Below are 14,767 nucleotides of genomic sequence, written 5' to 3' on the forward strand. Positions count from 1 at the left end.
AAGGATGTGTTTATAGGAACAGGGAGAAAGAGAAAGGGGTTTGTTTGAGACGATGGCAAGAGGAGAGATTTTAATTTTTCACACACTTTTGAATTAATTTGTTAAGATATATTATGCATGCTTATGTAATTAAAAATTAACCAACAAAACTTAAAGGAGGACGAAATGGAACCTGCCTCAGAAACATCAATACATTTCATCTGATGTTTTGTGGACTGAAAAGTGCACGGCTTGTATCTATTGATTACCTTTCCTCCTTCCAAAGGGCAGGAGCAAGAGCGCAGGGTGGGCTGGAATGGAGGGAGACGCTGGGAGCCACAGGTATACCAGCCCCAGGGCTGGGAGAGGGAGAGGGAGAGGGAGAGAGATGGAGGAACGGGGGGTGTGTGTGGAGGGGAGTGGGTCAGAGAGAATGCGCTGGTATCAGAATCAGCTTCTGTGCCAGGGAGCAGAGACTTCGGGGCCGAAGGGGGGTGCTGCCCCTGGGGTCCCTGCAGGCAGGGGCCTGGGATGAGAGACTCCCTGGGAGAGTGGAGTGATTCTAACCTCCTCCGAGTGTTTCCTGGGGCTGCTCAGCAGACCCCGGACCTAGAGGTGCCTGCAGGCCCTATAGGTCTTTCAAACATCCTGGAGCAGGTGGGTGGTCCATTCCTTCATCTGATAACGCCCATCCCCTGCCTGCTCAGGAGCGCCATGGCCCTGCCCACATGCAGCTCTCAGTGTCGTGGGAGACCACAGCCCAGTGCTGGTCCCTGTTCCCACCTGGCCTCAAGCCCAGTTTTGGCTGAATGGGGTGCAATGAAGGCTGGGCTTACCAGACAAGCATTGACCTGGACCACACCTGGGCTGATGGTGGGGCTGAGGATGGAGAGAGAGACACCACTGGTTCCCCAGTCGGCAGTGGCCTGGAAAGGCCTGGTGATGGCCCTGTGCCCACTCCCAAGGCTGCCTGCTGGGAGCTGCCTGCCTGAGAAGGAACCCAGACGGAGGCAGCAGACCCTACAGCTTGGGGGGCTGCCTAGAGGCAGGCATGGCCGAGTCCTCCCGGGGCTGCCACAGACTTGACCTTGAAGCCACGTGAACCAGGAGGCCACAGAAGGGCTAGCAGGGGGCTGACCTCCCAGAGGGCTCCCCAGCCCTTGTCCCCAGACTCAGGACCAGCTATAAGGCTGATTCCAGCCGGCCCAGGCCCATGGTCTCCCACCGGTACCCGGGAGCAGCCTGAGAGCCTCTGTGAGGGCACGGCCGGGTCTGGGACGGCCAGGGGACCACACTCAGTAAAAAAGCACAGATCCTGGCGTCGGCACAGGCTCCTCGGGGAGGGCCAGCACAGCCAGCACGATCGGGCGTAGAAGCAGGCGGCGACAGGCGGCCTGCTGGTGGCTCTCTGGCGCCCCTTCCTCGCAAACCTCCGACACCCTGGCTTTTACGCCCTGAATGGCTCTGCTTGCCTCCTGCCTCCTCCACCAGCACCTGCTCCTGTTCTCCCCCTGACTGTGGGCTGCCCCAAGTCCAGTCCTGCCCACCACAGGCACCCCACACATCCCTGTGCACCTGCTCTGGGTGGGTGGGGACACCTCCCGGGCCTCCACAACCTGCCCAGAGCCATCAGCCTCGCGGTCCCGCTGCCCCTGGCGAGACACGGAGGCCACCTGCCGAGCAGAAGGGCGGCCTCCTCTGCTGGGCACCGAAAGGATGACCACAGGCCTGTGCAGGGCCTGGCACAGGCCGGCCGCGTGCTCTGGGAAGCCGAGGGAGACCGAGTTCGCAGAGGGGCCTCCCCACGGCCTGGCCTCACTCGGGGTGTACGGGCCGCTGCTTCCCGCCCACGCAACCAACAGGCCCTCTGTGTCTGTGGCTGAGGAGGAGGCGGCGTGTGAGCGCGTGTGCGTGTGTGTGTGTGTGTGTGTGTGTGTGTGCGTGTGCGCACCATCGAGATGCTGGGGCGGAAAGGGCACGGAGGGCCCCTCTGGGTGGAGGCCCCAGGGCCTCCCCTCCTCAGCCGCATTCTAAACCTGACAGTGTCCTGCAGCTTCTGTTGCCACGGCTGCGTCTCTCCCCTCGGCCCCAGGGACCCTGACTCACCCTGACGGGCCCCAGGGACCCTGATTCACCCTGATGGGCTGGAACCCGTGACAGCCCAGCTCTGAGGGTGGGAACGGGGAGGAAGGGAGGAGGGAGCCACTTCTCCAACAAATGCCCCCGGGCTCCCTCCAAGCTGGCCAGCCACAGCGCCCCCCGCAGGCCAGTCCCAGCCAGCTCCCCTCACTCCGCCTGCCAGCCTCTGCCTGCGGGTGGTCCCTACGGCGGGAGGGGGGGGGGGGGGGCTTGTCTGTGGCAGGGATGGCAGGGACGGTGAACTCATGGGAGTGAGAATGCAAACAGAGCCCAGCAGAACGGGCGGGGAAGGCCTGCTGCAGGAGGAGCCGAGTGATGCCGAGGAAAAGGTGCCCGGAGAACAGACGCCAAGGTGCTAATTGGGAGGGCAGACCTACAGGGAATTTTTACCTGCTAAATTATATCTTTTGACAACCTTCACAATTTTATAATAAACGTACTTCTGTAACAAGACACCCGCCCCCAATGGAACAAAGATAGGCAGCTGCCAGGTCATAATCCAAAGACAGGAGCTCGAGGGCCCCTCCGAAGCAGCTGCGTGTCTATTTTCTTGGGTCGAGAAACCCAGGAAAACCCCTGCGTCAGGATGAACCCCTCACCCCTCTGGCCTTATCTCACTTAGGACCCTCAGTCCCCGAGTCTTGGGCTGGAACTCAGGCACTTCGGGGCAGAAGGAGCCAGAGCCCAGAGCGCAGGGCGCTCTGCCACACGGGAAGTCCTTCCTTTTCTCTGGGCCTCAGGCTGCTCATCTATAAAATGGGGCTACTAACCACCTGCCCGGTCCGCTTTCGGAGCCTGTTGTGAGACCAGGAACTTTGAAAGCAAAACCATGAACATTAAAGCACCTTGCACGCCGTGTAGAGACGTCTGCCACGCCAGGTACTATTCTAATTACCAGTGGGCGGAGCTCCCCTCTGATAGCGGGGACCTGGAAGGCACCCACGCCAGGGCAGCCACCACAAGGGCCCAAGGCCACTTTCCTCACTGGGACCAGGGGAGCCAGGAGACCCCTTTACTGAGACACAAGGCGAGGGTTGAAACAGATGATACAGGCCTGCCTCGAAAAGACTCATTTTCACACGTTGCCAACAATCTCAGCTGACATCACATTTCTGCAAAGACCCAGTGCTGTTCACAGCACCCCCACCCCCACCCCCACGTGAGCGCTTGTTTGTGAAACAGCCCCTCAGGCTGCAAACAACCACTGTGCTGAGGTCCAGCCACCCACGCGGGTGCAGGCGGGGAGTCAGGGCACGGAGAGGGATGAAACACCAGTAGGAGCCACGTGGAGAACGTGGCGGGCCGTGGCCTGGTGCCCGTGGCACCGGCTGGGGGACGGCCTGAAGGTCAGGTGCTATCCCGGGAGAGCGGACAGAGGGCCTTACCTCTCCCACGGGCCCACGTGTAGACTCGACTGGTCTCCGTGCTTCTGGGCTCTTGCTCAGCCGGCTCCACAGGCAAAGGTCGTAAGTGGGGGTCGTCAGCCCGGCCGGGGGTCTTCAGGGGCAGGATGTACTTGGGGAGCCCTTTGTAGAACCAGGCCCCCGACCTCTTCCAGACCTGAGCGGGGAGACACCTGCTTAGAGCCCGGATGCAGAGCAGCTCCCTGCTCCAGGCTCCCACGCAGGCCCCCCGCCCGCCTGGTGCAAAGTTGGAATGTTCTCCGTAGGTGCCCCCGGCTTCCTGCTGCCTGCCCCTTCCCCGGGGGCTCTGGCGGCTGGAGGAAGAGGCGGGCTGGGCCAGCAGGTACTGGAGCTGTCTGGACAGGGACTCCGGACGAGACAATGCGCAGCGGGCACAGAGAGGGCCCGCATCTCCGAGACAGACACGGAGCAGAATCCTGAGCAGCAACGGAGAGAGGTCCCTGCACCCGACGGCTTCTCCCAACATCAGCAGTGCCCCCTGACCCCGTCCTGAGGAAGGAAACACACCGTGCCTGCAGCGGGAGTGGGAGTGCGGAGGGAGGCTGTGACCCTTTCAGGCCAGAGGAGGCCTTGGCGGCTCGAGTCCTGGCTCCGTCGCCCCGCAGCTGTGAGCCCCGGACACAGCCTGACCCTGTTTCGTCACCGGGATGGAGGAACAGTGCCCGTCTCCCGGGGCGGCCGCGAGGATCAGACTCGCAAATGCACGCAGGCCCAGGGCCCAGCGCCGGGCACCGAGCAGCCACTCAACAGGGGATGCTCATGACGGTCACTGTCCCCCTCCTCCTCTCACCCAACAGCTTTTCAGCCAGCGGACCCAGCCCCCTCCTCAAGAGGGCGCGTTTAAAATGGGAAGGCCAGAGTCTCCCCAACTGCCTCTGCCCACGTTCGTTCTGTGGGCTGTTAACAGGGGCTGCTCAAACACAAACCACGCAGAAACCTAAGGGTCCTGGCGGCGCCCACTGGGAAGCACTGGGCCGGACAAGCTGGGACGGCAGGGATGCTCAGAGCCTTTACGAGGCCAGGTGCCCCGGGTTCTCCCACAGGACCAACCGCACAGCGCTCCCCGCTGGACACCAACCCGGCAGGTTTTCACAGAGAAGCTCAGCCCTGGTCCAGGGTCCGCGCAGACGAAGCCCTTCGCTGTCCAGCACCGGCTGTCACTCACGGAGTGATGGGCACCTGTTTCTCCCAGCGGCCAGCAGTCACCTCGTTACGCTCCAGAGTCCAAACCCTGTCCCTGGCACGAGGGGCTCATCCCTCCCTCCCAGCTACCTTCACAATTTTATAATAAACGTACTTCTGTAACAAGAAACCCTCCCCACCCCCACCCCCCCCAAATGGTACAAAGATAGGCAGAAGGGCCTGCTTTGTGGGGGCGCCCTGAGTAACAGAACCGTCTGGAGGAGGAATGCTCCGCGGAGCCCCCTGGGCCCCCTCTGGTCACCTCGCGGCCCTCCCACAATACGTAACTACTTATTTGAACGGGCAACACACGCACAGGATTTAAAATCCACAAAGTACACAGCTGGAAAGTCTCCTCCCCACTCCCAGAGGCACCTGGTGGGCTCACCGTCTTTGAGGAGGCTCTATTGTTCTTCCCACGTTCCAGACGGAAAAACCGGGGCCCTGACACGGGAAGCAACTTGCCCAAGGCCAACCCATCACCCTACTGGCCTCTCCTCCGCACTGGAGGCCGCAGAGCCTCCCCCCGGAAGTTTACAGATGCTCACTGCGTGGTGGCCGCGTGGTGATAACTCTCCCGTGGGTTCTCAGCACGGACACTAAGCGTCCTGCAAGAACGGACGCCTAGACGGGAGGAAGTGCCGCACGGAGAGAGAAAACTCACATAAGCAGCAGCTGCCAGGCCGCCCGTCCCCGCAGAGCTGCTGTGTGGCCCTGAGGACAGGTCCCCCCGCGGGAGGCAACGGGGGCCGGTGAGTGACTCACTCGCCTCCCTCTGCTAAGCGAAGGCCTGCTCATCCATCAGCCCCGGCTTTGCCTGCCCCTCGCCGAGCATGCCAGCCTCCTGTCCCCCAGCGTGGGCTGGGCCTTGGTGGGGAGCGGGGGACCGAGTGAGGAAGCCCTCGAGAGCCATGTGTGAACGGTGGGGCTGGGCTGGCTTAGGACCCCCCCCACACTGCCTCCCCACCCCGGCCATGGAAACTGCCACCCCCCCTTTAGAAGAGAAATACATACATAGATTACAAAATTAGGACAATAACAAACAAGTAAAATGAAGCAACTTCAGGTCACTCGTAACATTGCCACACAGAGGGAGCCCCGCTGAACACGGTGCTGTGAACACTCGGCACCCTGTGCGGGGCGTATGCACTTTTCTTTTTTTTTTTTTTAAGAACTTCATGTCGTTTGCTTTTGCCCCCACTTAACTTTCTATCGTCACTGCTGTTCTGTTAATAGTAACGGTCTCGCCATCATGTTTTCGTGGCTCCACAGTGTGGATTTGTTAAATGTACACTAGCTCCCCCCACCCCCCCGCCCCACTGATGGACATTTAAATTGTTCCCAGTTTTCCACTTAGGTGACAGCTGCAACCGTCACGTGCACACACGTCATCACAGGTGTCAGTCGCCGCCTGGGAACTTCCCGGGGAGTGGCACTGACGGCCAGGTCAAGGGGCGCGTGTACATGAGGTGATGACGTACGCTTTTTTGCTCCAGGAAGAAAAGCCGAGTCCCCAGTGGGGCACTACCTTTGCTGGTGGGATCCAGGATCTGGCCTGGGGGCCCAGCTCAGGAGCCGTGCCCACGGGGTGGTGGGCTCGGGGGAGGCCCTGTCAGGTCCTGAGGTCACCAGAGTTAGGTGCTGCAGGGGGACGGGTGATGGGGACCTGCTGCCACCCTTGGGGCACCCTGTCTCAGGCGGAGGGCACACCCCCCTCTTGCCTGGCCAGCCAAGATCCTGTTTGAAGGGAAGTGGCTGGGACCCCCCTGAGGGTGACTCAGAGATGTGGCTCACTCCTCATTCTTGTGTGGTTTTCAGCTTTCAAGTAGGATCCTATGTGTATACTAGAGGCGTGTAGGGACCCCTAGGCCTAACCTGCCATCAGGGCCATGTCCGCTGCCCCGCGAAGCCTCGCACGCTCCACGGACGCTGCTGGCACCCCGCGATGCTCCAGAAGTCCCACCTGCCGCGGCCACTGCGGGACCCATCAATGCACCTCCTGGTGAGTCCAGGCCTTTTATGATATAGATGTCCTCAAGGTTCATCCATGTTGCAACATGTGTCAGAATTTCCTTCCTTTTTCAGGCTGAATAATATTCCATTGTATGGATATACCACAGTCTGTTTATCCATGCATCTGTTGCTTCTACCTTTTGTCTGGCACTTCCATCTTTATCTGTCTCTCCCACGAGGATCTACCACCCAGAGGGAGGGGCAGGGTGCTTCTGCTCACTCAGCTGTCTCTTCAGGCTCCCAGCACACTCCCGACATAGTAGGTGCTCAATAAACACTGCTGACTGGCTGAGCTGGCAGCATGGGTTCTTTGCTGGAATGCGTTCCTTTCCATCGTCTGCTGCCTTCCTGGGGAAGTGGCCTGAGGGTTTCACCCAAGTTCTTGCAGTTAATCAAATGGAGTTACTGTCTCAGATTAAAAGAGGAATAGAGAGGAAGGGCATGCCAGTGCAGAGCAAGCTGCCGGGAGCCTCCCTGACCGTGAGCTCCAGAGCACAAGGCAGCTGCGTGCTCCCAGTCCCTCCTCCAGCACCAGAGAGACCCACAGCCCCGGCTGCCCCTGCCCAACCTGGTGCATCACAGTCAGGCCACGCCATCAGCCTCACCTCCTGTTGCAACAGTTCACCTCCTCCCCCTCCCCTCCCCCCTTAAAAAACACTGAGCAGCCAAGTGCTTTTGGAAAACAGTATAACGAGCACAGGATTTAAACGGTTCGGTTGAATTGCATGGAACGGCTGATACACCATTCTACCTTTCTAATGGTATTCAACCACTTTTGACCTATGACCCCGTCAACTTCATACAATTCACCCCCGATATTTATGCTCAGCAGGGGCAGGGATCCCACGGGTCTGCCAGCCTGCAGTGCCTCCCCAGGGCCCAGTGGGCAGGTCAGTTACTCCCTGAGTCCCCTGTAACGGGGCCTGAGGTCTGTCTGCCTCCCTCCTGCGAGCACTGAAGTCCGGGTGAAGGCCTCCTGCCATCGCCGGGGGCAGAGACCTGCCCCGACCAGACTGGCTGGTGATCCTGGAGCGGCTGGAGGAGCTGCACTCTGAGTCCTTCCGGCAGGGGACACGGGCACATCGCCTGCGTGGAGGGCCCGCCCGGCTGGAGGTGCATAAACCCACTGTCGGTATTTGGGGAAGGCCTTCCGCATGGGGGAGCAGGACTGGGAGGCGAGGCGTGAGGCATCCCAGCTCCGCTGAGTTCGGAGCAGCCCCTCCTCCCCCCATGCCCATCCTCAGGTCTTCTCTCGCCTCCATGCCCACCCTCACCCTGCAAAATGCACAGCAGTAACTTTTCACATGGTTTCTGCTCCCTGCACCCAGGCCCGTCCCCCACAGCCTGGCATCCGTGCCTGGCCCCCTCCCCCAGCATGGTGGCAGGAAAAGCCCTCCATGGGAGTTAACCCCCACCCACCCCTCCCTACCCAACCCCACCCCACCCCACCCCTGCGAGGGCCACAGAGCAGGAGGGGGTCACTATCTGGAGAAGCTGTGAGAGGCTGCAGAGCCCCTCTGCTCCCCACGTGTGGTTTGCGGTGATAAGGCCAGCAAAGCAGCCGGCTTTGAAAATGCCATTTAACGAGAAAAGACCCCCACAGCCGCCATGGCACTCGCCGGGGGTGGCCAATGGCATCAAACCCTCCCCGTGGCACCGCTGTGTGCTCCGCTTCCAGGCTTTCATTACGATTTCAGGCACGGCCAACCCGGCTGCAGATACTGATGGACACTAGCCAAGCCGTTCCCAGGGAATTTTAATTACCCCGATAACCATCGCTAATCACTGGCATTTCCTAAACGGCCGTGGCTGGAGGAGGTGGTAATTGCCAGGCCCTATTGGAAAGAAGGGGAGGCCTAGGGGACCAGCCACCGGGCAGGGTGGGGAGGGGCAGCCGACCTGTGCCCCTGGCCAGTGCTCCGCCCCTTATGTGCGTTACCATCTCTCCCGCCGCCCACGCGGTTAGGACTGCACCTGCGTGAGCGCAGGCCCAGGCTCTCCACCCCTCGCTCCACAGGCTGGAACAGGGGGCCAGTCCGTGGCCTTTGCACATGCTGTTCCTTCCACCTGGAGTGCCCTTCATCCTCGTCTCCATCACAGCGACGTCTCCCCCAGGAAGCCTTCCGTGCCACCTGGTGCAGGCGCGGTGCCTGGCCAGGCTCCGGGGCCCACGTGGCCCTGCTGCGGAGCCTCACCAGCTAGGAGGCTGCGAGCTCCTCAAGGGCAGGGCTGTGCCGAGCCAGCCCCGCAGTCCCAGGAGCAGCAAGGAGCCGGCACGTGGCGGGAATGTGACTGACCGACTGACTGACTGACTGAGCACACGGAGAAGGCAAAGCAGAGCAACTGTCCCCGGGGGACAGAACGTGCGACTCGTCTTCAGGGAGACCACTTCTGTCCGCCTAACAAGCTCCAGGCTGCCCGGTCTTGAAACGCCGCGGGAAACGGCAGGTTATAGAGGGGTCTTCTTGCTTATGCTTTGGTCTCTTTAAAAAGAGCCTCTTAAAAAAATAAAAAATAGCCGAAACCGGTTTGGCTCAGTGGATAGAGCGTCGGCCTGCGGACTGAAAGGTCCCGGGTTCGATTCCGGCAAGGGCACGTACCTTGGTTGTGGGCACATCCCCAGTGGGGGGCGTGCAGGAGGCAGCTGATTGATGTTTCTCTTTCATCGATGTTTCTAACTCTCTCTCTCCCTTCCTCTCTGTAAAAAATCAATAAAATATATTTAAAAAAAAATAAAATAAAAAATAAAAAATAAAAAATAAAAATAAAAAGAGCCTCTTAATGCGTCAGCCCACCTTGTCAGAGAGGCAGCATGACCCTCCCTACCCCGATACCTGAACACACACACCAGAGAGAGAGAGAGAGAGAGAGAGAGAGAGAGAGAGCATGCGAGCGTGAGCTGGCCTCCTGGCAGCATGGCCAAGAAGACCCCAGAACTCGGCCAGGCCCTCATTTAATCACAGAGCTAAAAAATAATAAGAGTATAAACATTAGGAGAGGGGAAGAAGGGTAGTCCAAGCCAGCCAGTTCCTCGCCGTTCAGGTCATCTGAAGCGGATAAATCAAGGAAGTCACGGCGGAGCCAGCTTGCGAACGACAGAGCTTGGTCTGTGCGTGACGGGGTGGGCGAGGGAGGGGCCGGGCATGCGAACGCCATCCTCCAGCATAACCGCTTCAGAACAATTGGGTTTTTTTAAACCACGTGCATGTATTACTGCGATTAAAATGAAAGTACAACAGATTGGTAATTGGACGTCCATGTTATTAAATCCCTGGGCTGCATGGGAGTTCGACGCCCGGGGAGTGGGGGCGGTCTGTGGCTGGTATATTGAGTCTGGATGGGACTTAAGGGAGAAGAGCTGTATTGATGAAAGAATATCCAAATCTACAGAAAAGTTTCATAAGAGTTTATGTGAGCCAATTTTTTTGAGAATATTCTCGAAAGCAAGAGCTGGAAGGATTGAGCAAATGCTTGCAAGAATGGCAGTTTTACAGTGCCTTTAAAAATTTTTTTAAAGTATATTTTTATTGATTTCAGAGAGGAAGGGAGAGGGAGAGAGAGACTGAAACATCAGTGATGAGCCTGGCCGGCGTGGCTCAGTGGTTGAGCATCAACCTATGATCCAGGTGGTCTCGGTTCAATTTCCAGTCAGGGCACTTGCTCAGGTTGTGGGCTCAATCCCACACATCCCCAATAGGGGGCGTGCAGGAGGCAGCCGATCAAAGATTCTCTCTCATCATTGATGTTTCTATCTCTCTCTCCCTCTCTCTTCCTCTCTTAGCAATAAAAAAATAAATACCTAAAAAAAATCAATGATGAGAGAGAATCACTGATTGGCTGCCTTCTGTAGGCCCCCTACCAGGGATCAAGCCCGCAACCCGGGCATGTGCTCTGTACGGGAATCGAACCATGACCTCCTGGTTCATAGGTTGACACTCAACCACTGAGGCACGCCGGCTGGGGCAGGAGTCAGAATTCTGACAATGGGAGAAACCTGGACGTTTTCCAAAGGGAACCAGGGCTTCCCAGCAACAGAGCCAGGCAGAGCTGGTCCCTGGAGAACAGCAAGGGTCCTTCCCACGTGCTGCTGGCTGGAAGGGACGCTGCTCTCAGGGGCGGTTGGGCGGAGCCTCCGACAAGTTTCGTGGCGACAAGCTGAGTGTGAGAAGCCATGATCACGGCCAACGACAACAAGCTGATACCGAGCCAGGCAGGCAGGTGTGCTAATGGAACGCACACATCCACTTTTAGTTCTAGCTTATGCCAGGAATATATCTGTTGTTCGAAACAGATTGGGACCATCCTACCTTAGAGTTCTGAGAGACAGCTGGGATCACCTGCTGCCCTACTCAAGCAGGACGGGGACTCGAACTTACCCCGTGTGTGGCTGTGGCGTGGATGTGCCTGCATGTTCGGTCAGTGGGGCAGGAATCAGGCATCTGTAACCACACAGAGGCAGCCCAGGAAAGACTGTGGCACCCGCCATCCTGAGTGCCCACGAGGACACCACCACTCGCCCCCACAATCCCGAATATGGCTGCGATTCTTATCCCAGAAAGGGACTGCGGATCAGCAAAAACAGAAAACAGAGATGCATCCGTCCAGGCTTCCTCAAAAACTGCTCAGAAGTATAGTTCCGTTGACCAACAAATAAATGAAAATAAGCTCGAGAATGGGGAACTCATAGTATCAGAAAATTCAGTGAGCAATGAACTAAATTAAAGACGGGATTCAGGCCGGCTGGCGCGGCTCCGTGGTTGAGTGTCGACCTATGAACCAGGAGGTTACGGTTCAATTCCTGGTCAGGGCACACATGCCTGGGTTGCGCGCTTGATCCCCAGTGCGGGGTGGGGGGATGCAGGAGGCAGCTGATCGATGATTCTCTCTCATCATTGATATTTCTCTCTCTCTCTCTCCTCTCCCTTCCTCTCTGAAATCAATAAGAAAAATATATGAAAGAAAAAGAACTGGGAAAGGAAAGATCACATCTTCTTGTAGATGGGTGGTCCTGGCGGAAGTCCGAGAAGGGCTGGAGTCCCTGGCCCTGTCCTCTAAACCGCCCCTCCCTCCCCCCCGCCCCGCCGAGAGCCCTGCTGCCCCGCTCTGGGCTGGTGTCCCTGTCTGCGGTGCAGGGCGCCAGTAGCAATCCCAGTCACCAAGGGCTTTGAGAAGCGCAGGGCCAGGCGGGCAGAGCTCCCTCCCAGCTGAGGGGTTCTGCTTCTCACTAATCCCTTCTAACGTGTGAACTCTGAATCCAGGTGCTAGCGGACAGCCAAGTGAGGCCCCTCCAGGGAGCATCTGGGCATTTGCATTTTAATGACTATCATGAGAACCTCAGGGTGTGTGTGTGTGTGTGTGTGTGTGTGTGTGTGCGTGTGCGCGCGCGCGCACGCCAGAGCCAGGAGCTGGGCTGGAAATGCAGCCCCAGCAGACAGAGGGCCCCTCTGCCTCTTCTTCCAACCCCCAGGGCAGCAGCTCCTGGCTCAGCCCAAGTGCATGATGGACGCGCCCTCGCCAGGGCCTGAGCGAATCTCCTCTTCGTTTCAAGTGGGTTTCCGAGCAGGCGGGTCAGTCCGGCAGGCAGGCAACTGCCAGCACAGTGGAAAGGAAAAAACGCAGCGAGGAAAGCTCCCTGCGGGCGCTGTTTTCTTAACAGACAGTTTAAACGCGTTGGCCAGACTGTTTCCGAACCAGAGGGAACGCCTTGGCTTCCACGCACCCCCGTGGAGGGGCCGGATCCTGCCCGGCTTCTGCACCACGACCACTGAGCAGCACTGGCAGCTTCAGAGGGAGGTGCCGCTCGGCGACGGCGCTGGCTCTCCGATGGCTCTCCGGGGCTGTGGGCTGTGTGCCCGGGGTCAGGGACAGCCTCCAGTGCGCAGGCCAGCCTCCCACGCTGGCCTCAGCCCCTCCTCGTTGCCCACGCCAGGGCCTGTGCCCGGGGGCGCCACCCCCTCCTTGCATTACCTACAGGCCTCTGCCCACATGCCATCGTCTCCCTTTATCCAGAACAGTCCGGCAAGTCCCACAGGTCGTGCAGGCTGAGGGCGCTTCCCCACTGCTCCTCATCACCTGCTTTGTCCACACTGCATGGACGCCTCCTCTCACCCCTCATTTGCATGCAGCACGGAATCCCTTTGAATCCCAAATATCTAGCGGCGGTCCCTGCCCCGGCACGTATCCGGGAGGGCAGACGTGCTCGGCGATGTTTGGCTGCGAGGCTGGCCTCCGCTCCCAGCTGGAGTGGGCGCGCACAGGAAATGAATAGGGCTGGATCGGAACATTGGACAGGCCAATTATCCCCGGCCAGGTCTTTTCAGAAGAGCTTTGTGATTTTGATTCAATTCCCAGAACAACAAACAGCCTATGTTTAAACACAGTCTCAGCAACGTTTTCCAGAGCCAACGTGAAACCATTTCGGGGCTGGCAGTGGTGTGAGGGAGCCAAACACTTAGGAGCTGAGGGCACGTTCCTGATGGGCCGAGGGCTTCATTCAGGTCGGAACACCTCACCCCTGATCTCTTCTCCCCAAGGCCAAGGAGCCTCCGGGACCTTCCCACGCCTGCTCAGGGGAACCCAGGACCCCACGCGTGGGAAGTGGGGAGGCTCACACGGCGCGGTGTGTTCCCATCCCGGGCTGCTCCATCCCCAGAGCCACTGGCCCCCCCCACTATTCCCCCATCAGGGCACAGCCCACCTTCTCACATTTTTAAACTTTACTTTAAAATATATTTTTATTGTTTTCAGAGAGGAAGGGAGAGGGAGAGAGAGAAACATCAATGATGAGAGAGAATCACTGACCGGCTGCCTCCTGCACGCCCCCTACCTATCGAGCCCTGGGCATGTGCCCTGACTGGGAATCCAACCGTGACCTCCGGGTTCACAGGCTGATGCTCAACCACGGAGCCATGCCGGGCGGGCAGGATGCCCCCCTTTTAGAATTGTGGTAAAATGTACATAACCCAACACTCCGCCTTGGAGCCGTTTTTCGTGGACAGTCCAGGGGCACTAAGTGCGTGCACAGTGATGTGCTACTGCCCCCGCCGCCCGTCTCCAGCCCGTGTTCACCTTTCCAAACGGAAACCGTGCCCATTAAACAGTGACTCCTCACTCTCCCACCCCGGCCCCTGGCGACCACCGCTCGACTGCCTGTCCCTATGAACGCGGCTCCTCTGGGCACCTCAGAGAGGTGGAACCGCACGGTATTTGTCCTTTTTGTGACTGGCTTATTCCACGTCGCATAACGTCCTCCATGCTCTTCCGTGTTGCAGCAGGTGTCAGGATGTCCTTCCCTTTTCCGGCTGAACAATAGGTCAGTATCACGTTTTGCCTATCCAGGTACCCAACAGTAGACGCGTGGGTTGCTTCCACCTTTTGGCTACTGTGAGGAACGCTGCAATGAAGAGGGGTATGCAGACAGATCTGTTTCGGTCCCGGTTTTCAATTCTTCCGAGTATTTACCCGGAAGTAGAACTGCTAGGTCACCCCTTTTTGGAGGAAGTGCCACATCGTTTTCCACTGTGGCTGCACTATTTTACGTCCCCACCAGCCAAGCACAAGGGCTCAAATTTCTCCACATCCTCGCCAACACTTATTATTGTCTGCCTTTTACATATGAGCCATCTTCACCAGTGTGATGTGGTCATCGGTTTGTGTTGAACACTGTGGCCACTCTCCCCTCCTTCCCGCACCCAACACTCCTGACCCCTCTGCCTGTTCTCCTCTTTCTTCTTCCCATTCAGCACCGAACACACTACAGACGTGGCTCATCTAGTAGTTGGCTTGTGGTTATTGCCTGTTCCCGCTCTCTTTCCCCAGACCCTGCCAGAATGTAAACTCAGGGCAGCGATATTTGGCTGTTTTGTTCATTGCAGCATTCCAAGGGCCTAACCAGTGCCTCGCACATAGTCAACGCGCAATGACAGTTCTATGAATGAAGAATGAATGAATGAATGAATGAATGCATAGAAAGAGTTGCTAGAAGGAGTTCTGGAGGCAAACACACCTGGCTTCAACCTTCGGCCCCATCA

General features: G+C 58.3%; 1 protein-coding gene across 3 annotated transcripts in view; it reads right to left on the reverse strand.

Annotated features, from left to right (window-relative positions):
• The window catches only part of RPH3AL (rabphilin 3A like (without C2 domains)), a 127,644-nt gene that overhangs the window by 20,517 nt on the left and 92,360 nt on the right, over positions 1-14,767 (reverse strand). For all 3 annotated transcript variants that reach the window (XM_054709082.1, XM_028155026.2, XM_028155024.2), the window contains one exon: positions 3,504-3,678. In XM_054709082.1, coding sequence (XP_054565057.1) covers positions 3,504-3,678 — 175 coding nt within the window. The remainder of the gene's footprint in view (positions 1-3,503; positions 3,679-14,767) is intronic.

This window comes from Eptesicus fuscus, chromosome 20 (genome assembly GCF_027574615.1).
Source record: "Eptesicus fuscus isolate TK198812 chromosome 20, DD_ASM_mEF_20220401, whole genome shotgun sequence".
In the NCBI taxonomy this organism is placed as follows: domain Eukaryota; kingdom Metazoa; phylum Chordata; class Mammalia; order Chiroptera; family Vespertilionidae; genus Eptesicus; species Eptesicus fuscus.